Source organism: Talpa europaea (assembly GCF_964194135.1).
Source record: "Talpa europaea genome assembly, chromosome: 12".
Classification (NCBI taxonomy): Eukaryota; Metazoa; Chordata; class Mammalia; order Eulipotyphla; family Talpidae; genus Talpa; species Talpa europaea.
This window is the reverse complement of record NC_140079.1, coordinates 64459722-64487085: the sequence shown is the minus strand read 5'-3', so window position 1 is coordinate 64487085 and position 27364 is coordinate 64459722. Positions and strand designations below refer to the sequence as shown.

The following is a 27364-nucleotide window of genomic DNA, read 5'->3' as shown; positions in this document are numbered from 1 at the left end:
ACAGGCATTTCTTGCCTTCAGAGAATTATTTTTGTAGATGTAGCAGATACTATTCAGGATACAGACAATCCAGTCAAAAGCCATTCTCCATGTCTCCCAAAAGAACCCTGATTTGATGTGCCTCTGAAAATCTACTTACTTGCACAGAACTTGGTGAGGGGAGGCCTTGGTTTGGGTCAGCAGAAGACTGTAAGGTAGCAGAAAGCTATCCATTTCCTAATAAAAGGGACAGACTCAGCTGTAGTTTTTCCCTTTTCCCTTTGCCTTCTACTTGATGGGAACTCAAACCCAATGATTGAAGGTGAAGTAGCCATCTTTGACCATGTGCCTGGAAATCCCACATGATGCAGGGCAGAAGTAGCCCAAATCACGTACTGAATTGTGAAGACACTGTGAAGCCACTATATCCAGCCAAGGCTAGTCAACCCCTTTTTGACTAAGTCCCTGTTGCAGCATGTCTATTACAATGCTGCAAAAATCCTAACTTGAGGGCCTCCCTGGTGGCACAGGCGGTTGAGTGCAGCACTGTGAAGCTGTCTGCAGCCTCTGCAGTGCCGGTTCGATCCCCGCAAGCCATAGACATTCCCACATGGCGCAGCAGACCTCTCTTGTCTCGCCCGCTGCTCCCCTCAGCAGTGTATTTCGGTCGTCTGCCTGTTCTGCTCCCCGCTCTGTCTCTGGTGGATCCTCTTACCCTCCCACACATCTGGCCTGTACCGGGTTCTTGTATAAATAAATAAATCATAAAAAAAAAAATCCTAACTTGATAAGCAGGTTGAAGGTGAGAAGAAAGATGTAGACAGAGGAAAATTGTGCTGTGCATGAATATTACAATGCAATCCAATCCGGTAAGGACTGGTGCTTGGGATTTTCATTTACCTATTCATCCCCTTCTCCCATCTACCCGTTTCATGCCCCTCTACCCCACAGAGCAAACCCCATGCCCTAATTTGCTCATCCTTTGCCACAATAACTCTATACAGAATCAAAGGTTCTAGTCATTAAAAAGGGAGTGTCCAGTAGCAATTTACTAAAATCCAAGCAGATCCTTAGAAATGGCTCATTCAGGATAGCTGAGTTGGATGAACTGGTAGGTTTATCACTTTAAAACATCAAAACACTGTATTTTAAGCCTTTAAGCAAAATTCATGAATATCTATCATACATTTCCCTATAGCTTAAAATAAAGCACACTAAATATAATGGTTTTCATAATAACTCAACGTTATTAAATACCAAGATAAATGGAATTTTAACTTGGAAAAGACCTTAAAAGCAATTCTATTGCAAATGCTTTCTTTTAAAGCTTCAGAGAAGATTGTGAGTGTGCCTGCAGTCCCTTGATCAGCGGGTTGTCATAGTTAGTGGTTATTGTCAGATCTGCAACAGAGATTTCCTCAAGTCAGATAAGGGTGAGGCTATGTCCTCATATATTAAATGTAGCTTGCAAGGTCTCTATTTCCTGTTGACACCTTTTCTGTGACTTGCATCAACCTTTGGCTGCCCCTTTCCTCTACGAAAAGTATACTTAACTGTTGTTTTCCTTGTCAAGCTTATTAAAGATCTGTGAAAGTGGCAGTACTCTGAGGGAGGGCTTCAGCACCAAGTTCTCCAAGCATGGCCTCGGTCATACCTATGTCATTTCCTCCTGCACATAAGTGATGTGCTAATTTTACTTTACAGGGCTCAGATAACTATGTTATGGTCCAGAATAACAAGGACCCTTGAAACACCTCCAAGCTCAGCAACTAACTTTAATTATTTTTTTTTAACTACAAAAGGAAAAATACTGAATTTTAAAGCAAGATTGTTGAGCTCCATTGGATTTTATACCACCAAAAGGTAGCTACATAAGTATAGGCAATTAAGCTTATATTTAAGGAGTGATGCCAAAGTTTTCCAAAAAGCCAAATCCTGAAAAGACTATATCTACAGAAGATAATTACATTTGCACAGGCCTGAACAACATAGAATGTCACTATTTCTTGGCTATCTTGCTTCTCCTGTATTTTTATTTCCTCTACAAGCTATCCTATCACGCAGCCTCCAAGTCCACACTCCCAAACTGTGAGTGACAGTCATGGCCAGTAGACCTAATAAGTGATGTCTGATCTGTATGTGAAACTATTACTCTTCAAATATCTATAGATGTCGCTGTGATCAATAACACTCAAATTCATTCTTTACAGTTATTGATTCACAGAAGCTTTTAGTAATTAAGCATTTTCTCCAGTAGACGTGACACTAAAGGGGCATGTGAATCCATGTAGTCTGGGAGAGCTTGAAGATGACCACCAGAAGCCATTCCCAAACCACTTACCTCCAGTTACCACTTTGGTGAATAACATCTAGTTCAAGGTCCACCTTAAGAGTAAAATTCTGAAGAAACCTTTCTGGAACATTCCAGCCCACAATGACCCTTCTTACCACCACTTACTATCTACAATTTCCCATTTATATTTCAGTTATCATTTCAGACATGCATGTTTTTAGCACAGCTTTTATTATAGATGAGGCTGCTTTCCCCTCCAGATGTCTTAGTAATTATTCCTCAGTTTCCCCTTTGAATTTCCAATAGCAGTTTGTATATGGGAGAAAATATTTTATCTTCTCCAACTCACTAGTATTTGCTGTGATCTGATAGTCAATACAAAGAACATATATTTTGAACTCTTGACCAAACTCCTGCTTGAATTTCATGTGACCTTGAGATGTCACCTAACCTCTCTGAACATCCATTTCTCCCAAGGAACAAGAGTGTGTTAATGCAGCTAGTGGAGCAGTTGTCAGAAGATAAACTCAAGAGCATCCCCGGTGGTGCAGCAGGTTGAGTGCAGCGCTGTGAAGCTGTCTGCAGCTTCTGCAGCGTGGGTTCGATTTCCAGCCGGCCAGGGAGATACCCACATGGCGTGGCTGACCTCTCCTGCCTTGCCCACTGCTCCCCTTAGCAGTGTACTTTGGTTCTTCTGCCTGTTCTGCTCCCTGCTCAGTCTCTCGTGAATTCTCTCACCTCCCATGCCTCTGGCCTGTACCCCAGTTCTTGTATAAATAAAATAAATCTTAAAAAAAAAGAAGATAAACTCAAAATATGTTTAAGAAAGTTATTTAAAACATGAAAAGTAAGCTCAGTTCTTGTTTTCCCTTTCAAATTTCATCTAATGTCCAACGGGTTTTGTTTGACTACTGCTCCCTGCTCAGTCTCTGGTGAATTCTCTCACCCTCCCATGCCTCTGGCCTGTACCCCAGTTCTTGCATAAATAAAATGAATCTTAAAAAAAAGAAGATAAACTCAAAATATGTTTAAGAAAGTTATTTAAAACATGAAAAGTAAACTCAGTTCTTGTTTTCCCTTTCAAATTTCATCTAATGTCCAACGGGTTTTGTTTGACTACTTACATGGATAAAGAGACAAAGGGCTTGTGCATTGCAAGAGGTTGTGAAATGGAAGCATCTTTGACTCCATCTGAGGTTCAAGGCCTCAAGATTTGCAAGAAAATGCTCTACAGCCAACTGAATTGCTTCTGTGGTCAGTGATGTGGGTGCTCTGACTGAGCTGGCTTTATGGGCATCCCAGTGTCTCCCAGTATCAGTGACTCGAAGATTGAGAAACATGAAACAAAATTTTTTAAGTTGCGGACAGCTTCACAGCGCTGGGCTCAGCTCAACCACCTGCGCCACCAGGGAGGCCCGAAACATGCAAATTTAATCTATCTCCACATACAAAGAGGGGGCTGACATTCCACGCTCAGGTCACCACCCCCTTTTAAACACAGAGAACAAGAAGGCTGGAGAGGGCCTGAAGTTGTCCAAGCAGAGGACTCTAGATGCCAACCAAACCCAGTCATGCCCCCAATATCCACATCAATGGTTCTCAAGGAGGGGCAATATTGCCTCCGTTCCCAATCCAGGGGACATCTGGCACCATTCATTGTTACATCTAAGATACTACTGAAATCTAAGGCCATGGGTGCTGCTAAACCTCCTATCATGGGCAGGGCAGTCCCATGACAAAGAACAACCCAGCCCCAAATGTTAAGAGTGCTGAGGTTGAGGGGCCTCCCTGGTGGCACAAAGGGTTAGGACACAACCTATGAAGCTGTCCACAGCCACTGCAGCATGAGTTCAATTCCCAGCCAACCAGGGAGAAACCCACCTGGTGCGGCAGACCTCTCCTGTCATGCCTGCTGCTCCCCTCAGCGTTGTATTTCTGTCGTCTGCCTGTTCTGCTCCCCACTGAGCTGAGACAACTTGTCTCTGGTGAATCCTCTCACCACGCCCCCAGCCTCTGGCCTGTACCCCAAGTCTTGTATGCATAAGTAAATAAATCTTTTTTTTAAAAAAAGAGTGCTGAGGTTGAGAAACCCTGGACATTCTACTTTTGACTATATATACTTAATAAACAGATTAAGAAAAATAAAACGACTTCCTCCATAAACAAACAGATATACAAGTTCCAAGAAGACAAGAAGAGACAGAAGCTAGGCTGAAAACAAGTCTGTGATGATTACTTCTATCACAAGATAAACAATGATTACTATGCTAATTGGTTTTTCCCTTAATTATTTGTTTTACTCATTCTTCTCATAGATCCAAGCAAACTAATTATGCACATATTGCTAAAATTGAGAATATTATTTTTAAATGGCTTAAAGTAGCATCCTTAATGAATACATTTTTTTCTGATGACTATAGCTGAGACAGACACTATCAAAGATAGTGCTGAGGAACAAACGGTGTTTCCTCCCTCCCCATGACAGCCCGGGCCCTCCTGACTTCCCTCTTCTCATTCCTCACTCAGCTACGCACCACACACACACACACATACACACACACACACAAATGTTTACTGAACCCCTACTCTGTGCCAAGCCCTACTCTACATCTAAGACACCAAACAATAATGAACAAGACCCCCAAATCTCCCTTCTTCTGGGGCTGACATTCATGAGAGATGGGACACAGACAGTAAACAAACAATAAATATATAAAATAATCCCAGATAGTGGTAGATGTTAAACACAGAAAAATAAAACAGAGTTAAAAAAAAGAGAGAGTAGGGGAGTGGGCTAGGAGTGGGTAGTCAGCAAAGTCTCTCCAATGAATGAGGTGACATTTGAGGAAAGATGAAACAATGATGAAGGGAATTTCAATTTGAAGAGCTGTGCAAAGGCCCTGAGTCAGAATGAGCTTGACAGTTTAAGGAATAACAAGGAAACTGGAGAGGTGAAGAGAATAGTAGACTATGGAGAAAGGCAGGGGTTGATTGACATGGGGCACTGAAGGCCACCACAAGGAGTGTAAGATCCCAGTAGGTAGTAGGCCCCGCTGTATTGTGACTGATGCATGTTTTAAAAGATTACTCTGCAGCCTTCCTGGTGGTGCAGGGGTTAATTAAAGACAGTGCTGTCAAGCTATCACCAGCCACAGCAGCACAAGTTCAATCCCTGGCTGCCCAGGGGGCAACCCACATGATACAGCAGACCTCTCCTGCCTCTCCCGCTGCTCCCCTCAGCAGTGTGTTTCAGTAGATCTGCCTGTTCTGCTCCCCACTTTCTCTGGTGAATCCTCTCAGCACTCCCTCCCTGCACCTCTAGCTTACACCCCCGTTCTTGTATGCATAAATAAATAAATCTTAAAAAAAAAAAAAAGATTATGCTGCTGCTGAGTGATGCGTGGGCTGCAGGGGCAAACACAGAGGAATGCCAGTTAGGAGGCCACTACCATAGCCCCATGAGAGGTGAAGGTTTGAGCCAGGTTTGTGCTAACAGGTGGTCAGGTTCATTAATTGTCAATGTTTAGAGCTAAAAGAGACCTTAGAATTAAGTCATTCTTATTTTTATTAATCCAAAACTGTATTCTTTTCAGAAACGAACAGAGTATTAGAGACTGGTGAGAGTTACCTAGAAGAGAGAGAGATATAACAGGTAACGATTAAAAAACGATAAATGAGACTGAATGAAAGGACATAAGAATAGCTATCAGCAGATGAAAAGACATGACAATCTGACCGTACTTATATCCAAAATTTGAGAACCTATAAGACACAATGGTCAATTTTTAGAAAAACAGGACATACAAAAATTGACTTGAAAAGATATAAAAGGTCTAACTAGTTTTGTAACTGTAAAAGGACTTTAATCCATAAACAAACATTTTCTCATAAGGAAAAGACTGTCTCAGAGAGTTTTGTAAGTTTTAACACATTTCCTAAACAAAGATCACACACATAAATCGTTCTAGTCATGTCACTTCATGGATGCTAAAACTAACGCCCAAAGAGGTGGAGTCATTTGCCCACAGTTAAATAATTATTGGCGAAGCCCAGATTTCCTGATTACCAGCACCACGCCTCTGCCCTTACCTGGCCATCCCCAGGGCAGGGTGGAACATGAAGCAGCAAACAGGAGCATGAACCCTCTAGAAGGTCATCCCAGTCAAATTCAAAATAAATGACCTCTAGCCAAATCCAGCAGGCCCTTTCTGGAGCTGTCTGCAGCATCTGACCCCTTTAAGACTTTTTTTTTCCTCTGAGACTCTTTCTCTCCTGGGCTACCAGATCCTATGCTCTCCTCCCTTGCCCTCCTTGTCTTCCTCACCAGACTTGTTTACCTGTAATGGCCTGCCCTGGCAGTGCTGCTGTTTCCCAAGATGCCGTCGGGAGAAACTTTCTTCCTTTGTCATCTTCTGAAGAAATTAACTGCCACATCTACATCACCTGGCTCTTGGAGTTGACCCTGAGTTTCCTCTGGAAAGTCACCCTTTCCTCAGTCCTGTGCCTCTGGATGTGACACACGACCCAGGCCTTGCCAATTAGCTTACTCCAACTCCCTCTGAGCCAGTCAGTTGAGGAGACATAGCAGGGCTGTGCCAGGGTATCTGGGAGAAACACAGTAGCCCTCTCTCCCCTCGGACTTGAACCTGTGTTTCCCTAGCCATCATGAGGGGACCAGCTGGACACGCTGGAGGAAACCTGAGACAAGAGGCAATCAGAAAAAGAATACTGGTGAAATCTTTTGAACCCTGAACCCATGCTGATGTCACATACACTCTTGAGTTTTTTAGCGATGTCAGCCAGTAACTTTCTTTTTTGCATAAGCCAACTGGAACTGAATTTTCCACCACTTTGTACAAAAGAGAGTCCTACTTGATACCGCCTCTAAGGATGTGTGCTCCCTCTCTATACCTTCATGACTCCAAAATCTCCAGAGAACTGAGACAACTCTTGGGAGCTCCAGATTCATATCCACCCACCTTGTGGATGTTTGCTCCCATATGTCACACCCAGGCACCTCGGATCTAACATGTGCAAAATGGAATTTATCATCTCTGCTTCTTCCATCTCAATATGCCATACTTTTGAGTTTTTCTCTACCCTAGGAAAAACATCACCACCCACCCAATCACTCCAGACAGAAGCCTAGGACATCCTAGACCCCTCCTGCTTAAGTGAGCCTGCTGGCTAAGGCCCCAAATGACACTTCGTGATCTTATGGCTTTGGATAGAATAATGACCACAACTGAGCCTTGTATTTCCACTCTGACTTGCTACAATTCAGTGAGATAATGTATGTATATGTAAAGCAATACATGCTGGACATTTCCATTCTGTATTACAGATAGCTAGCACATCCCTAAATACTAACTCAAAATTTCATCTTCATCTCCTTACCCCAGCTCAGAGTATCACATCATCTTTTTCCTGGAACTCCTACTAGACATTTTTTATCTCATCTTCTTATCTTTGATCTCGCCCCCATTCCAATCTGTCCTCCCCGTTACTGCCAGACTGATGGTCCCCTACACAAACCTGGTGCTGCCATGTTCCGGCACCCGAAGTTCCCTCTACTTCAGCTACGGAATAGCTCCCAGTTATGTTAATATTCATTGCCACTCTCCACATGACAATGTTTCCATTGTCTGGGATGCCCTATCCCTTCTTTTTCCACCTGGAGAAGACTCATCCTAAAGATTTAGTGAAAAACGGGCCTCCTTGGTGGCTAACGGGGTTAAGATGCAACCTATGAAGCGTGCCACAGCCACTGCAGCATGAGTTCGATCTCTGGCCGGCCAGGGAGCTACCCACATGGCACAGCAGACCTCTCCTGACTCACCGGCTTCTCCCCTCAGCAGTGTGTTTCAGATGATCTGCCTGTTCTGTTCCCCACTCTGTCTCTGGTGAATTCTCTCACCCTCCCACAACTCTGGCCAGTTCTTGTATGTATAAATAAATAAATCTTTTTTAAGAAAAAGATTTCATGAAAAAAAATTCCCATTAAAGTAAAAGAAAATGTAGACACTAAGTTAGCTAAAGAGGCTCACAGGCAAATTCAAACCCTAACCTTCCTGTTGTCAAAGAGAAGAGGGAAACTGGAGAAAAGAAACAGTAATTTAAAATATATTTAAATTTTAAAAAAGCAAAGAAAGAACGGAGAGGAAAGACAAAATGTAGGAAAAGTTAATTGTGAGATAGGAGAGGGCTTCCAAAGCAGAACAAAAAACTTGAAGAAAAATAATATTGATTTAACGACGTACAAATTAAAAACTTCTGTACAATATGCAAAGTTGAAGAAGACATAAGACAAGGTATTTAATTTATTCACAAGAAAGGAATGAGAGTTCAGAAATTATAAAGAGCCTTACAAATTGATGAGATTACAAACAAGTCAATAGAAAAACTGGATTGGTATCCTACCTGTTACCTGAGCATAAAACAAACACAAACCCAGGGACCTCCCTGGTGGCACAAGTGGTTAAGCACAGCTCTGTGAAGCTATCCGCAGCCTCTGCAGTTCGATCCCAGGCCAGGGAGCTACCCACATGGCGCAGCAGACCTCTCCTGTCTTGCCCACTGTTCCCTCAGCAGGTGTATTTCAGTCAGTCTGCCTGTTCTGTTCCCCACTCTGTCTCTGGTGCGTCCTCTCACCACCCACACCACCCACACCTCTGGCCTGTACCCCAGGCCAGAGTTCTTGTATGCATAAAAAGAAAAAAACCCAAATCAAATGTACCTGCTAATGTTTTATCCCTGATGAAATTAAAAACTCCTTTCTATATTTTCCCAGTGTTCCCTGACCACATCAGCCATGAAAGTCACCCTCAGCCCTGCTGGGCACATAAACTGGCCAGGAAAAAAATAACAACAACAACAAAAACAAAACAAAACCCTAGCTGTGAGCTCTCTCGTGATACAGAACCACAGATGAGATCAGTACAAGTTGCGTGAATGGGGTGTTGAGTCATAAACTCCAGGTAGCATTGAAAGCGCTCTCTAGTATTGTTGATATTTTTTTTTGTTCTCAAAGAGAAACGGAGAAGACACCCCTTTTCCCTCCTCTCATGCCTCATTGCATCTCAGAAAGACAGCCAGTGCTTCCAAAAGAAGGTCCAATGGAGAAATTGCAAATTGGCAGTCTGCAGGCCACAACCAGCCTGCACACATAATTTGGTTGTCCCCACACTTAAAAAATGTTTTGAATTAGTTGCCAACTTTTAAAACATGGAACTTCTTCCCATAAAAATGTACCACTTACCGCCAAATTCAGATCAGACAACAATGGACTAGGGCCTTGTCACATCTGCACCAGCCTCCTTCACGGAAGGGCTGCTCCACATACATACCCCTAGCCCTCCTTTTCCAAGCAGGCCTCCCAACCAGCCCCAGCCAGGATTCATACTACAGGAATGTACCCCCTTTGGGTGACATCTAGGTCAGTTTCAGTTCAGCTGATACTGTCTACCATGGAATCCAAACAGAATTCAGGCTCTCTGATCACAGGGCATTCCTTCTGTCTCCCACCACACAGTGCTGCAACACCGAGGGGAGGGTCTGAACACCTAAGCACTTGGATTTAATTTCTAAAATGCCAGACAAGTGTCCTTACAACCCATCCCTACAGGTCCCCACTTACCCCTCCAACTGGGTGGTGGAGCTTTAGGGCAGGAAGTCCTGAGTTCAAAGACCCGCCTGTGTGATGGAGGTCAGGTGAAAAGGGTTGCCAAGTCAAAAGAATTATGTTTAATAGCAACTACTTCATCATTCTGGAGTCTCAGTTTCCTCACCTATAAAATGGGCTAACAGCTCTCCACAGGGCCATCATGTGAAATATGAAAGTGCTTGTAACATCTCGCAAGCATAAAATTGGTATGGGCTAGGACAGGAAAAGAGGTGCAATCTAGAAGAAATGGACGGCATGCAGCCCTATTGAAGAGAGTTGGATGAAGAGTCCTTGTCCTAGTTCTGAGGTCCATTCCCACCTTCTGTACTGCTCCGAGGGCCTGGGAATGCCTCTCTTCACCTGTTTCAGTGGCTTCAATAAGAGGATCCTACTGGAAAGCAACCAAATGGTTCTTCCAGCTGATTTCCTGGTTGGGGGTGGTGGAGAGGGAAAAGGCAAGAAGCTTGGATTGAACCTGTGGCTGATCTGGAAGAGCGATTGGTCGTGATGTCCCTCCTCCCCAGCCGGAGCACGCAGAGAGGGGCTCCCCTCTTCTAATACAGCTACCCTCACTCCACACTTCCAGGCACCAAGGTCCTTCCCCTCCAAAACCACACCTCCTTACTTTACAGACAGGAGTCTCAAATGACTTGCTCTCAAAAGCACTTCGCAAAACGGATGAAAGGTACAATAACGAACAAAAATAGCCACAAAGATGTGATACGAAGTGATGCCCATGCACTGCTGTCCGCAGACCTCTGCGAAGAGCACCACATCCCAGTTATCTCACACATTCCAGTCTCACAGGCCTTTGTCAAAAGGTCGCATGGGGTTAAGCTCTGGTTCAGAAGGCGCCCAAGGCTGGCCAAGTACCCCCAAAGCTAACCGGATTCCCTCTCGCAGAGTTGGGGGGCAGAAACGCCCACCCCGCAGCGCTAGGGCACCGGGCGACTTCGGGGCGCGCCTCTCGCCAGGTCGGGCGGACAGAACCCAGCTTCCCTCGGAGGGTAGAGCTTACCTGGTCCCCACGGATGCCAGCCGAGGGCCGAGGCCGCATCGCCCCCAAACCTGTCCCCGAGCAGGACACGGGGCCCCTTGGCCCCAGGATGCCAGGTCCAGAGTGCGCGCCGAGTTCCCCCTCCCCGTGGTCTCAGAAGGGGGTTCGGAAGGTGCCCGGGAGTGGGGCGGGCGGGTGGGAAGGGCCTCTAGGAAGCCCCGGCTGCCGGGGAGGGGCGCGACCCCCAGATCTTCCCACAAAGAGCCCTGGCTCACCAAAGCCGGGCGGAGCGCGGCCAGGAGGCTGTCCCCTACCCCCACCAGGGGCGCGGGGAGAAGAATAGCACCGTGGGGGTGGGGAGACGGCGGGAGGCGCGCGCGGAGACCCCCGCAGAGCGCGCCCTGCGTCCCAGCCCCGCACTGGAAGATCAACTCCACGCCCCCCCGCCCCAAGCCATGCACCCGGCCCAGCGCCCCCTTGGCCACCCCCTGTCCAGTCCCGCGCCCTCAGAGCCCCAAGCCGGTGCTCACCCGGGAGCCGCCGCCGCGGCAGCGCAGGGCCCGGCCCGGCCGCCTCCCCACCTCGGGGCCGCCGCTGCTTCCTTCCTACTAGCCCGCCCGCGCTGGGGGGCTGAGGTGTCGGGTTTCACTCCGCCGAGCCCCCGCTCCGCGCCTCCCGCCGCCCCGCCGCCCGCACGCGGACCCGGCCGGCTGCAGCCAAGTAACTTCGCCGCGCCGGTGCCCCAGCACCGCCCCGCGCCCCCCGCGCCCCGCCCGAGCCCCGCGCGCCGCCGCCCGGCCCGCCCCTCCAGCCGCCCGCCATCCTCACGCCCCTTCTCCAGCGCCTGCCCTCCCCCGGCCACTTTCCCGTCTCTTCCCACGATCCGCCTCGCCTGCTGCTCTTTGTCTCGCCCCTGCCCTCTTGGCGCGCCCCACTTCGCTCCTGGAAACCTCTGCTGTCCCACCTCGGGCCTTCCCGGGTCCGTTCCCCCGTCCCGGTTCCGGCCGGTGGGACGTCCCTTTTACTGTTTTTCTCTCCATCACACTTAAATACTTTCGGATTCTTCCCCGAGTCTCCGACATTCCTATTCTCTCCTTCTGCGCTCTCAGCTGGACCTCCAGCTGGCATCGCCTCTCCTGCTCACCTTTCATTCATCCAGCCGATGTGTGTGAGCATCTGCCCGGTGCCAGGCACTCTCCTGGGCCCTGGAGCTGTCCCAGGGAATCAGCTGCAGCGCCAGCCTTTGAGGAACCCACAGCCCTGGGGAGTGGGAGGGTGGACGTAAACAGATCTTGACGGTGCTGCTCTGCTCTCGCTCCAAACACAGAGGCCCGGGAGCAGTAGTTACAGGACACAGGCCTGCTTGCTGCCTCTTGCCTTCCTCGGAGCTCCTCGTCCTGTAAAAGTCCCCAGCCTCCTACGTTTTCTATGCAACTGTCTTAGTAAGGAGATGCAAAGTTGAAGCAAGCAGTAAAACTGTTTTCAAAAGGATGCAGGGAGGGAGATCAGGGAGGGCAAACAGAAAGGAGGGCAGGCTGGGAGAAAGGGAGGCCAGGAGGACAAACAGGGCCGCAAATAAATCAGGTAAGAAGTTACCCAGTTCACCGAACTCAAATCTAAAACTGATGCTGTGCCCACAGCAGGATTCAAATTCTTCCGAAATCCATCTGCTTTGATAAATGCATTAATTATTCCCTAGTCTACAGATTGGCACTGTGGGACCTGCTTCCTTATTATTATTAGGCCGCTGAGACACTATTTAGAACTATAATTTACTATCTAGCACCTGCCAAACACCCAGCTTGCTTCAGGGACTATTGGGATAATGGGGAGGGAAAAAAGTAATGGATGCCTTAATATTCCTTTGGGATAAGTGCTTTGCTTTGTCAAAAACTGGAAGCTGAAACTCCTCTCAGACTCCAGGTCACCAGCAAGACAGGCGCTTGAAGGCCCTTGAAGCAGTCTGTTCTCCAGAGTATTTTAGACATTTATTCTGAAATCCCTGGTTATTTATTTAATTTGCACTGACTCAGACATACTGGCTAAGCTTTATGACCCTGGGGGAGTTAGTTAACCTTTCTGAATCTCAGCTTATTCATATCTAAAATAGGCATACTCATACCTGCTTATCTGCAGCTAAAAAAATGAAGAGAGATAATCTAAGTAAATCACCTAATGCCATAGAACCTGAGAGCTAAACCCTCTTGAAAATTGGTATTCAAGGCATGCTTGAAAATATAAGCCATGGATGGCATGGAGAAAATTAGAGGCAAAAACAATTATGGCTCTTTCAGCTCCATATCCACCCATGATGCAAAAGATGTCCTTCCCATGCTTATTCTATTTCATTTTAAACTCTTCAACTGAAAACATTTTTTCCTCCTGCTGCTCATTATCAAATATATTATTTATCACAAAGATTTTCTTCCATAGCTCACAAGCTCAGAACTTACTGTGCATTCATGGATAGAAATTGCTGCCAACAAACGCATTTTTTCAATTGCTCTCTTAGGTTTGTGTTTTATTTTCCTTCTAGAGCTAATATTGAGCTGTGAGCAGTATTCAGTCAAAGGCAGACAAAAACAGAACAATTATTAGAGTAATTATCCCACTATATGTCACTGGACAGGTGATTGATTTTGTGCAATAATAACTTTTTTTTTTGGATAAAGATATATTATTCTCCTTTCCCAAAGCAATTTTAAAACCTACTCCTTTTGGAGGTCCTCCCCAAGGTTTCTGAACAAAAAAGAATAAGGGACCTCCTCCAAGTGAATCCTAAATACTGGAAAAAGAATCTAAATATGATGAGACATCTTTGATATAAATATCTTCTCAATTCAGCAGTCCACCTAAAACTAATCAAAGCAAAACTGTGAAGTATGCTGTCTGTTCACATGGAATATATTTCCCTCACCCTTCACATCTCAGCTGAAAAGTCATCTCTTCCGAGAAGTCTTACCTGAGCAATCGAAAAACAGTTCTTTAACCTCTACTTTCTCTGAGTTTCTATTTTTTTCTCTATAAAGTATATTCCAATGTATAGCGTATATGTATTTTCTATTTACTTGTATGCCTCCTCTAGTAGACAACATGAAGGCAGAAACACTATCATTTATTTGCCACTACAGACCCAGGGCCTAATCCAATGAAACTTTATAAATAAGTTAAAGAAAAAAATTAAAATAAAGTATATCTTTGGGGGCCTCTTGTTCTCAAACTTGGGAATATTGAAGAATCCCTTGGAGATTCTTAGGTACACCAAAAACACAATTAAGGAGGAATTTGATATGTTGAATTTTGTCAAAATTAAAAACTTTCATGTTTTCAGGGAAACCATCAAGAAAATGAAAAGATAGCTCAGAATAGGATAAAATATTTGCAAATCATATATCTGATAAAGGACTGAAGAAACTACATATGTGGGTAAATTTGAACATAGAACACCCACATCCCAATAATAAAAAGATAAACAACCCACTTTAAAAAATGGGCAAAGGATCTGAACAGACATTTCTCCAAAGAAGATGTATAAATGGCCAATGATTACATGGAAAATTGCTGGACATCATTAGTCATTAGGAAAATACATATCAATGTATTTGTGTTTAAATCCATACTTCCTAGTATAGCAGTAAGGAAAAAGGTAATTACAAGTGTTTTGGGAGATGTGGAGAAATTAGAATATTGTACATTGCTGGTGGGGATGTAAATTGATGCAGCCACCTTTTTTTAAAATAATCACTTTACTTTTTTACTTTATACACTTTCTGTATTGAATTCTTAATAGTAAGTATATATTATTTTTAAATAGTTTTAAATTAAAATAAGGCTAAATATCTGATAAAGATATCCAAGTGTATATAAATGTGTGTTTTCACCTACAACACATATTTGTTGAGCACATATCATGTGCTCTTGAGATACATCAGTGGGTAAAGTGGACAAAGATTCCTGCCCTCCAAGAGCTTACTTTCTAACTAAAATTAGAGCAGATAGGGAGGATGTGGAAGCAGTGGAAGAGGGTAGTTTTCAATAGTACACTGGGTGATCAGGGTATGACTTTTTGAGAATCAGACACTTGAGCAAAGATCTCGAAGATGCAAGGAAGTTAACTTAGGATGTCTGAGGAAAGGGCAGCTAGACAGATGGACCAGCTAATGCAAAGTATCAAATGCAGGGATGTGCCTCACATGTTCAAGGACCAAGTCAGCCAGGGAGTGCTGGAACAGAGTGAGCAATCTGGGGGCAAGAGTAGAAGATGAGGTCAGGCAGGTGAGCGAGAAGAGGGGAGTCCATGGGATGGGATCCTGATTTTCACTATATGTAGAATTGGGAAGATTTTGAGTAGCAGATGATGGTATGTGGTGCCAGGATGCTATCAGCAAAGGAGATGAGAAAGAGTTGGATTCTGGCTGTATTTTACAGGTAGAGGTTATAAAATTTCCTTATATGTTAGATGTGGACTATAAGAAAAAAGGTAGTGTCCAGGTTGACTCCAGGGCTATTGTCCTGAGCAGCAGGCAGGATGGAATCCATCAACTGAGTTAGAGATGCTGCAGACAGAAATAAATAATCAGGGGTCAGAATTTCAGTCTAGACAGGTAGAGTTTGTGAGATCTCTTATTTATCTGAGTGGGGAGGTGTGAACCACAGATACAAATTTTGGAATCTGCATATAGCTACAGCTATACATCTATAATTCTCTCTATATACAGTTCACATTTGAGCTACACAGGTTTGAACCCTCATAGGTCACCTTATACACAGATTTTCTTGTAAATGAATGATGTAAACTAATGGTATTGATAAATACAGTATAGTACTGTAAATATATTTTCTCCTCCTTATGATTTTTTTCTCCAGCTTCCTTTATTATATGAATACAGTATGCATTACATCTAAAATCTAAAATAGGGGGCCTCCCTGGTGGTGCAAGGGGTTAAGCACTGCACTATGAAGCAATCTGCAGCCTCTGCAGCATGAGTTCGATCCCTAGCTGGCCAGGGAGCAACTCATATGGCGAAGCAGACCTCTCCTGCCTCGCGCTGTTCCTCTCAGCAGTGTATTTCAGTTGGTCTCCCTGTTCTGTTCCCCGCTCTGTCTCTGGTGAATCCTCTTACCACCACCCCCCCACCCCACATACACACGTCTATGTAGATCTGCTTGTTCTACTCCCCACTCTGTCTCTGGTGAATCCTCTCATCCCCCCCACCTCTGACTTACACCCCAGTTCTTGTATGCATAAATTAATAAATCTTTAAAAAATAAAATAAAAGATGCTCGTTTTGTTCCTGTGTGGGGTACATCTCTGGCCTGTACCCCAGCTCTTGTGTGCATAAATAAATAAATCTTAAAAAAAAATTTTTTTTAATAAAATCTAAAATATGTTAATTGATTGCTTATGTTATCAGTGAGGCTTCCAGTCAACAGCAGGCTATTAGTAGTTCAATTTGGGGGGAGTCACAAGTTTTATATAGAATTTTTATTGTCGTGGGATCGGTGACTCTGACTCCTGGCATACAGGCAGATTTTAGGTCTGCTGTATACAGTGCCACAGATTTGGCGCCCTAGAACAAAGAACAATTATTGATTCTGTTCCGGAGGCTAAACATCGTAAACCAAGGTGTGGGCAGGGCCATGCTCCCTGGGAACCTGTGGAGGAGAACCTTGCCTTCCTGCTCCCCAGCTTCTGGTGGCTGTGGGCACTCCTTGCCAGCACCCCAGTTGCCCCCTATCATCAGCTAGTGTTCTCCCCCCTATATCCCAATCTCTGTGTCTTTTCACAGCTGGACACCAGTTGTACTGCATTGAGTACCCATTGCACTCTAGATAGACCTCATCTTCACCTTCTCTAATTACATCTGCAATGACCCTGTTTACAAATAAGCTCACATCTTGAGATACCGGGGGTAAGGACTTCAACATATTATTTTGGGGGACACAATTCAACCCATGACATTGAATGATCTTCCCAAGGAAGTGAGTGAAAATAAAAAGAAGTGGACAGAGGACTGAACCCTAGGGCACTGCAATACTGAGAGGCTGAGGAGAGCAGGACCCATTAAGGCATCTGAGAAGTAGGGTGTGTTGGAAACCAAGTGGGGTGTCCTGGCAGTCAAGTGGAGGGAGCACATCACAGAGGAGGGGAAAGATCACCAGCACACAGATCAAGTACAAACGGGCTTGGGAATTGAGCTTTGGTTTTCAAGCATTTTCTCATGATCTTAGGAAGGAATCTATGGGATAGTGCTAGTCCAGTCCTGATAAGAGCAAGTTTAAAAGGGACAGGGAGGAGAGAAATTGGAGTGCAGACACCTATTTGAAAAGGAAGCTAAGATACAGTGTTGCCTGGTGTGGAAAGTGGGATCAAGAGAAGGGTTTTTTTTTTTCCTTAAATAGGAACAAAACGAGCATCTTTTATTTTATTTTTTTAAAACATTTATTAATTTATGCATACAAGAACTGGGGTGTAAGTCAGAGGTGGGGGGTGAGAGGATTCACCAGAGACAGAGTGGGGAGTAGAACAAGCAGATCTACTGAAATGCACTGCTGAGGGGAGCAGCGGGTGAGACAGGAGAGGTCTGCTGCACTATGTGGGTCACCTCCCTGGCCAGCTAGGGATTGAACTGGATAGAACTAGTGCTGTAATGGCTGGCAGTAGCTTGATAGTGCTGTCTTTAACCCCTGTGCCACCAGGGAGATCCAAAATGAGCATCTTTTAATAGTGATAGGAATAATCAGGAGAAAGAAAACAAAATGATGCAGGGGAGAGGGGAGAGTTGCTAGAGAAACATCCCAGTACAAGGGCTGACATAAGAAGGGCGAGGCTCATGGTCTGTGGTGAATGAGAAGCCCTGGCCCCTTGGTGTCCTTTTGTGTGGTTTGGAAGTCTGTGGGCTTTTTCTTGAGTGACTCAACTTTCTTGGTGAAGCAGGAAGCAGGGGAAAAGGCCAGGAATGAGAAGGAGAGTTAGGGGTGAGAAAAGAAGTTGTGAAAATATCACCCAGGAGAATGTGGGTGTGAATGGTCCAGAGACAGTGAATGAGGGCAGGGCAGTTCAAGGCCAGGAGTTGCACAATCATGATTTTAAAGTGGGGCTTGTCAGAGTGGTTGCTTTTATTCAAACTTTAGATAGATGACAGATAGTAAGATAATCTCTACGTATGTATGTATACACACACACACATGCATAGAGATACATGTTTGTCTATTTATTTGTCTACCTGGTATTTTACCAAATGAAAGATATCGCAGACTGAAATACTTCATGATATCAGAGATGTTAAAATGTGGAAAATATTAAAAATCGGTGTCTGAGAACTGATGGAAGCATATCCATAAATTCTAATATGGACACACACACACTATGCATGGACACACACACACTCACCTCTACACCAGTATCTATACCCATATATCCCAGCCCTATCCCAAGCCAATTTTCTAGACCCTTTACAAAGGAATATCTCAGGTCCCCTTTGAATACCCTGATTTAAGACCTGCCAGTCTCTTCCAGTTCATTCAAACAGATTTTCACTATCACTAAGTGAAAGTGTTTTTTTCCCCGCTGTCACACATTTTATTAGGAAGGCACTATTCTCGAGGAAGGCACTATTACTGGGTTAGCCATCATCACTCCAGTGTTGTGAGTAGAACAGAAACCCTGGATCTTGGGGGCACGCCTCACCAGTGAGACTTGGCAGCGTTGAACCCGGTCAGAATGAGACACTGTCTAGGATGTTTGCTGCACCTCTGGTCTGACTCTGGTGGTCTAGACTGTTATGGATGTAGGGGAGTCAAAAACCCTGGTTCTCCAGCCCCCACATCTGGGTCCCATCCAGACCCATCCCCAGCACTTTGTGGTGAGTATATTTGAGCAAGTCATGCATTCCCTTATACTCTCCTTGAGTCTTATTTTTCTCCCTTAAAAAGCAAGCATGATCATAGGGCCTATTTCATAGGCTAGTCATGAGAATTACATGATCCGATGCTTATAAAATGCCTCAAATTTAGCAAGTTCTTAATGAAAGTTAGTTCTTTTTTAAAGAAAATATTTATTTATGCATGCAGAAGCTGGGCCACAGGTCAGAGGTGTGGGGAGTGAGAGGATTCACCAGAGACAGAGTGGGGAACAGAACAGGCAGATTGACTGAAATACACTGCCGAGAGGAGCAGCGGGCAAGTCAGGAGGTACCCGTATGGGTACCTCCCTGGCCAGCTGGGGATCGAACTTATACTGCAGAGGCTGCGGACAGCTTCATAGTTTGCGTCTCAACCTCTTGCACCACCAGGGAGGCCCAATGAAAATTAGTTCTTGTCATTGATTTCATTATTATTACTGTTATTATAACCTGTCTTAAACTATAATGTAATGAATAGGAATATAAAAGATTATAATAATTTTTACCAGTGTTATGACAATTTCTGGAAAATAGTATGCACCGAGCCAACAAAATCTGTACTGAGGATATGATTTAGTATTTGTGTAAGGATAAATCCTTGTGCATGGATCAGAGATCTAAATGTCAAAAATGAAACCCAGATAAATTCTGGAAGAAAATGAGTACTGATTCCTCTATAGACTGGAAATGAAAAAACAAAACAAAACAAAACTTCCTTAACTATCACACCACAGTCAAAGTAATGATAATAAAAAAGATAAATTTGAATACAAAATTGAAAATAATAATTTTGTAAAAAAAATCACCATAATCAAAGTCAAAGGAAAAAATGACATCTCTTTGACTTCCCCTTAATTTCCTTTCCAGCCAGACAGAGCTCTTTGCTTCTGTTGTGTTTACGCCCTGACATAGTCACAGATTCCAGGGATGAGAGCAGGAGAGCTCTGTGATGCCGTCTTTGATTCTGCCACAATGAAGAGAAAGAATTTCAAGTGAGTTTAGAATATACTTCCCTAATGGCCTATGTTCGATGGGCAAAAGAACTCAGAAGAAATCTTAATCTCTTTCAGTGATCTCATCTCAGTTGGTTGACTCAATTATAGCCATGATGTGGGTGGGGGGGGGGGAAAGCAAATAAGTAATCACGTTTATGCTGGACCTGAGATTTTTAGTGAAGAAAAAAGAGCTCAAATATAAAACCAAAGTTTAGCAAAATACTTGCAAGGAGTAATTTGTGTTGAAAATGTCAATAGAATTTGTGATTTTTCCTCGTAAGTCTTCCTTTCCTAACTTGACCTACCCAAACGGTAAAAAGAAATGACGAGAAGTCCCATAGCAATGAACACCCTCAGCAACCAGATGTGGTCTCAAAATACCATTTCTTATTTGAGGAAAGACTTCTTACAGAAATGACTTGTTCTGGTGATTGCTAGGTAATCATCACATTCCTCTGAAAAATTAATAAATGAGGGCCTCCTCGGTGGCGCAGCGGTTGAGTGCTGGGTTGCGAAGCTGCCCGCGGCCTCTAAAGTACCGGTTCGATCCCCGGTGGCTCCCAGGCCACCGGAGGAGGGTCCCACAGGGCGCGCAGACCTCTCCTGCTGCCCGCTGCTCCCCTCAGCAGTGTACTTCAGTCCTTCTGCCTGCTCTGCTCCCTGCTCTGGCTCTGGTGAATTCTCTCACCCTCCCGCACTTCTGACTGTACCCAGTGCTTGTATAAATAAATAAATAAATAAATAAATAAATAAATCTTTAAAAAAAAATTAATAAATGAAAGGAAGGAATCAAACATTTATAAGAATTGCATTTCAATGTAACCAAAGAGTAGGAGAAGGAAAATTCTTCTTGATAGAAAAATTCCAGCAAATAAATGCAGAAGAAAGAAATTTAAAATCACCATTTTTCATCCCTTAATCAAATAATGGTTGTAGGTAATAATCATCAATAGTTGCTAAATCATTAGTCGAGTGGTTGATGGACAACTGATTGACAGCAGTATTTTTAAAAAAATGGGATGCCATAGGAAGCACATAACATCATCTAGGTAGTATTCTAGCATAAATCTTACAATGCATGATGGATGCTGACCAGGAGGAAAGAGAACCAAAAAAATGGTTATGTTGGGCCTCTCTGGTGGCACAAGGATTAAAGTCTCAGCACTCTCATTCTGTTGCCAGCCACTGCAGCATGAGTTCTATCCCTGGCCAGGGAGTTGACCCACACAGCACAGTAGACCTCTCCTGTCTCTTTTGCTGCTCCCCTCAGCAGTATATTTCAGTAGATTTGCCTGTTCTGCTCCCCACTCTGTCTCTGGTGAATCCTCTCACCCTCTGGTCTATACCCCAGTTATCGTGTGCATAAATAAATAAAAATAAATCTTTTTAAAAAATGGTTCTGTTAAACTACAAGCACTAATTACAGACTTAGCTGACCATGAGCTGAGAGAGAAATCCAATGGAAAAGGAGATAGAGTCAAAATTACCAATGCTTTCCTACCTTGTGATTTTACCCAGAGTAGATTTTTTTTCTGCTCTTTATTGTCAGTTTGTTACAGTGCAAATTTCAAGTTGCCTCTTGGCAACTGGCTTTTGCAAGCAACAGAATGAAAATCCAGACTAGGTGAAAAGTGTTCTGTCAGATTGAAATGGAGTCCTTGAAAACCAGTGCACTGCAGGGTGAAGAAAATCAATTTTTATTTCTTTTTTTTTTTTTAAGATTTATTTATTTATACAAGCATTGGGTACAGTCAGAAGCGCAGGAGGGTGAGAGAATTCACCAGAGGCAGAGCGGGGAGCAGAGCAGGCAGAAGGACCGAAGTACACTGCTGAGGGGAGCAGCGGGTGGCAGGAGAGGTCTGCGCACCATGTGGGACCCTCCTCCGGTGGCCGGGGAGCAGCCGGGGATCGAACCGGCGCTGCAGAGGCTGCGGGCAGCTTCTCAACCCAGCGCTAAACCGCTGCGCCACCGGGGAGGCCCTCAATTTTTATTTCAATGAAAATCTGAACCAGCTGAGTCAACATGGATGTAATTTTTTTTTGTACATAGTTTAATCGGCTTTAGAACTCAAGATTCTTTAGTATTGCTAGCATATTAAATGCGTAACTTTCTATTCTTTCTGTCACGCTGTCTTTTTATAATCTCATGCATGGCCTTTCAAAGATGGGAATCCATCACAAGATGGGAGTCAAAAGACCAGAATTCTGATCCAGACTCTGCCCCTGACTGACTGCTACTCCTGATTCCACAGTGAGAAGTGGATTAAGAGTCAGGTAAGGGGCCTCCCCGGTGGCACGGAGGTTGAATGCTGAGTTGCGAGGCTGCCCGCAGCCTCTGCATTGCTGGTTTGATCCCCAGCCTCTGAGTGAAGGTCACACATGGTGCGCAGACCTCTCCTGCCGCCTGCTGCTCCCCTCAGCAGTGTATTTCGTCAGTCTGCCAGCTCTGCTCCCTGCTCTTACTCTGGTGAATGCTCTCACCCTCCCACGCTTCTGACTGTACCCAGTGCTTGTATAAATAAATTAAAAAAAAAAAAAGAGTCAGGTAAGGTGCTAATAAGGGTAGGGGCTGACGAAACCATTATTCCAATGATGAGAGTCACAGGGACCTCTAAGATGGCTAAAGAGACACCGTGAGGTTGCTGCAGGGCTTCCTGGTGCTCTTCTGCCAGAGATTGTGGAGGGAAGAGTTGGAAGTCAAGATAGCTGCCAGGTAAAGCTCCCTGGCAGGTGAGGAGGAGCTGGAGAATCCTCCCAAGATGTTGCCAACACCCATGATTAAAAGTTAAGGGTTGGAAGGGAGTAAAGTTTCTGCAAACACTCATACCATGACCAACTTAATTTTGCCATTGGTTTTCTTCCTTAGATAAGGAGTGAGAAGAAGGAAGGCTGTGCCAGGCAGCTACATCATTCAAGACAGCTAAGATCAGGTTTCGGTCATTTTAAACTTGAAACCACATTTGGTATTTGAAGCATCTTTTCTTTATTTCTTTTTATTTTCTCTTGATTTATTTGGGAGTAGTGTGTTGAAAATACCCATGAAACTTATTTCAGTTAATAGCAGAAGAGTTAAATAGATATTTCTCCAAAGAAGACATGCAGATGACCAACAGAACATGAAAAAATGCTCATCATCACTTATCACCAGGGAAATGCAAATTGAAACCATAATGAGATACTAGCTCACACCTGTGAGAATGGTCCATATCAAAAGACTAGAAATAAGTGTTGGTGAAGATGTGGAGAAAAGGGAATCCTGTTGTGAATGTAGACTGATCCAGTCCCAATGAAGACAGTATGGAGGTTTCTTAATATATTAAAAGCAGATCTATCATACGATCCAGCAATTCTACCCTTAGGCATCTACTAGAAGAATGCAAAAACACTCATTCCAAGAGATATATGCACTCCTGTCTTCATTACAGCACATTTACAATAACCAAGTTATGGAAACAACATAAGAGCCCAAGGATGGATGTATGGATTAAGAAAATGTGCTATATGGATAGTTTCACTTATATGTGAAATATAGAGAAACAAAACAAAGGATTGGACAAAACCAAGCCAATAAAAAACTCTAGAAATATGAAAATGGAATTAAGGCTACAGGATGGGGAGGGAGCAAACGAACTATGGAGAGCGGAAGGTGCCTTGGTGGTGGGTGTGGTGTGATATGCATATGAGGAAGTGCCAGCTTATGCCCCTATAGCCCATACAGTGTTGTAGACCAATCTTACCTCAATAAAAATAACTCACTCATTAAAAAAGGAAAATGATGTCTATATGCACATGGAATATGCTCAGCTACTAAAATGATGAACTCTTGCCATTTGCAACAACATGGGTAGAACTGAAGGGGATCGTGCTAAGTGAAATAGGTCAAAAGAAGAAAGACAAATACCAAATGTTTTCACCGATATGTGGAATATAGAGAAATAAACCAAAGGGTCAGATAAAACCAAACCAAAAACAAACCTTAGAAATGTGACTGCAGAATTGGGGCTACAGTGAGGGGTAGGGGAGGGTGTAGAGCAAAAAGTACAGTGTCGTAAGCCAGTGTTACAAGAAATAGGCAGAAATATAATGTAGTTAATCTCTTCTTGGTTTTCTACCATATTTGTAAAGGAAGATGGGATTAAAAGTCAAGTTAGAAGGTTGTTTCATGTTTTGCATATTTTAAATATGCAAAAAACTTGTCACTAAGGAATGTAATCAACTGACATTAAAAATAATAGACCAATATGTCCATGTATTGCGTTTAGTAATGCTTCCAACATATGTGGCATTTTTAGCTTAGAATTGAGTCTGTCTCTGCAGTTGAATGTACTATTTAATTACATATGTTTACTTAATTACTCAAAATATATCCCACAGTCTACAGTAAGGCTATCACTCATGTAACCATTCAGTTAGGCAGTCGTATACTGTAAAAATGATTTTGGCCAGTCATTTGGTCAAGATTGTTGATAGTGCCAGAAAACTTGAAATATATTAATAAGTAGAAATAGAACATATTCTTGTGAAAGTTTTGCCAAATACTTTTAAATGCCACATTAGTGAAATCAAGTTCAGACACTGTATGAGAAGAGATTGCCCAGCCTCCTCCCACCCCACCTGCCATGGTGAAATTCATCCATGGTTCCACCACTTTTTCCACAAGAATGAAGTTTGTTTTGAAAAGCATGACTCTCTGACTCTGAGAACTTATTTTACAAATACATGAGTGTTAGGTTAATGAATTTGGTTTTTGTTTGTTTGTTTGTTTTGTTTTGCATGAGCAATACTATTTTGAGCCAATAGGAATAATTACTAAGCAAAATTCTTTGCTATAATGCCAACGGTTTCTTTATTTTCAGCATTCCAGATTTCTAACCAAAGCTCTGGGAGACCTTTTATGGAGATTATCTTGCAGTTATTGTGAAATTGTCTCTTTAAATTTATGTCTACATAAGAGAGAGAGCATTGCCACGGCACTGAGCAGCTTTTCTTCAGGTCATAACCAATTGCTTCAGTCATCAAACTAGAATAAGCAAAGGCTAGATACAACCAAACACACACTAGTTATACGGGTCTAGTTTTTCTGAGATCCAAACCATCAGGGGTCCACTGATAAGATTTGTTACCAAAAATATCTCTATGTCTGTTAGATTTTGTGTTGGGAATTTTGACTTATTATTGACCAACAGAGGAATCTTAGAATGAAAATTGCAAGAAATTTATTCCCAAATGGAAACAATAAATAAAGGAAATCAATTCCAGGTGTTGATTGGGCACTATACGTTGTTTAATTTCCAAAACGATCCTGTATATTTGGGAATTATTTCTTATGAATGGGAAGAAAGAAGACTCAGAATTTTGAAGAACTTATCTGAGGCTACAAAGCAAGTAAGTGGTAAAGGTGACATTTAAACTTTAGGCCTTATACTGTTATACTGTATAAAGTTATACTGTATAAAGTATAAGGTAATACAGTATAAAGTTATATTGTCTTGAAAACCTTCTTCTGCCAACAGACTTAGGTTAAATTTGGCTAATGTTGCTGATGTTGTTTATAGTAAATACTGTCTTCTCTCTCTCCTTTATGCTGCCTCACCTCTTTTCCAAATTCAATCTCTATAATGAGCTTTTCATTTTGCCGTTCTCTCTTCCCTCTGTCCTTTGCTCTTAGAGAATACTGAAGATAAGTCATCATCCTTATCAGACATCTTCCAAAGCAGCTAAATAGAAACAGAATCACTAACAGCTGAAGAGGATCTACCTATTCATAACTATTTTTACATATTCTTATTAAATACTATGAATATTAAAGAAGAGAAAATTGGAAAAGGTAATGTCTCTCCCCTCAGGTCAGGGGGAAGGAGGCCCCTAGTGGCCAATGGAGGAGCTGCAGGAGTCCCAGGTTAAAACCTGGTGAGCCTGGGAGAGGATTTCGGTATCACCCAGAGAGAGGAACGAGGCCGGGTTATAAAGAGAAACAAGGAGAGGGAAGGAGACAGAGGAAAAAATAAAGGGAGGGAGAGACTGAGACTAGAGATTGGAAAAGTTGGAAGGGAGGGAGAGAAGAAAGGAGTAAAGACTAGAAATCATAAGAAAAGAATGAATAAATGCCAGCACAGGCTTATAAAACACACTATATAGTCAATACTTTTAGTAAATAAATACTTTCAATAATCATCTCTAATATGATGCAATAATTTAATTCTTTACCCAGGAAAATCAGAACATTGAAGTATTTTTGAGTGATATAAAGGAAAGACATGTAACAGAAAAATGATATTGCTGAAAGAATTGTTCCAATGACTGAACGACCATATGTCGTACATAAGCTATAGACTTAATTGAATTTGAAAATGTTTCATTACAGATGGCAACGTTCTGCCATATAACTGTGCTAATCAGTGGTCTATGGCAGTAGAATATGGGTGAATTTGTGGTGGGTGCACTGTGGTGGTAATGCCCGGTGGGGGCATCCTGATATTACCTCAATTAAAAAAATAATTAAATTAAAAAAATAAGTGTGCTAATGACAAAAATTTCTTTGGCAATGTTCAACCACATAATTGTTCTAACAATAACAATTTATTAAACGATAAATATTAGCAGGGAAGTGGGCTCATAATGAGATATAAATTTAAGGTTGTATTGTTGTCTTCTTTTTTCAGTCTTGTCAGGGCTTGTCTCTAATAACATTATCTGGTGATATGTGAAAAGTTTAAAGTTGAGGCCCTTCATAAAAGGGAATCAGCATTGAATAGTTTTCCTGGTCTCTGGCTCCTTATTTTTCCCTTGTAGTAAATCATGTAGTGAGGTAAACATGATACTCCCAAGTCGTATTGTCTATGACTTTTGGAAGAAAATTCAGATTCCCACCGCCCACTAAATGGGAATTTCTGGAGGCTGTCCTCAGACAAGCATTTGAGATTAGGGCCTAATACCCTTTTACACTGTGGATAAAAAAGTCTGTATAATAAAAATGCTTGTATAATCAAGTGAAGTTTGTATAATCGTTTGAAAAGTATTCTGGCAATATAAATTACATTAAAATAAATATATGCCCTTGGACCCAGATATCCCACTGTTGTATATCCTGTAGAAATATAAACATCAATACAGAATAATATACAGATGCAAGAAAGTCTACTACCACATTGATTGTTGTGTCAAAAAGCATAATGTTCATCTACAGAGGGAAGGCAGAATACTCTGTAAAGTGACCATACTATGGATTATATTATATATTTTTTTTTAATAGAGGCATGTTTTATTTATTTATTCATTTTGTTTTGTTTTTTGTTTATACATGCACTGGGTACAGTCAGAAGCGCGGGAGGGTGAGAGAATTCACCAGAGCCAGAGCGGGGAGCAGAGCAGGCAGAAGGACTGAAGTACACTGCTGAGGGGAGCAGCGGGCGGCAGGAGAGGTCTGCGCGCCATGTGGGATCCTCCTCCGGTGGCTGGGGAGCAGCCGGGGATCGAACCGGCGCTGCAGAGGCTGTGGGCAGCTTCGCAACCCAGCGCTCAACCGCTGAGCCA

General features: G+C 43.1%; 1 protein-coding gene across 1 annotated transcript in view; it reads right to left on the bottom strand.

The window, feature by feature from the left end:
* The window catches only part of GPR161 (G protein-coupled receptor 161), a gene marked incomplete at both ends in the record, with an annotated part of 44312 nt that extends 32204 nt beyond the window's left edge, over positions 1-12108 (bottom strand). The window contains one exon of the mRNA XM_084250858.1: positions 12077-12108. Within this exon, the coding sequence (XP_084106984.1) occupies positions 12077-12108 (32 nt within the window). The remainder of the gene's footprint in view (positions 1-12076) is intronic.
* Positions 12109-27364: the final 15256 nt, after the last annotated feature.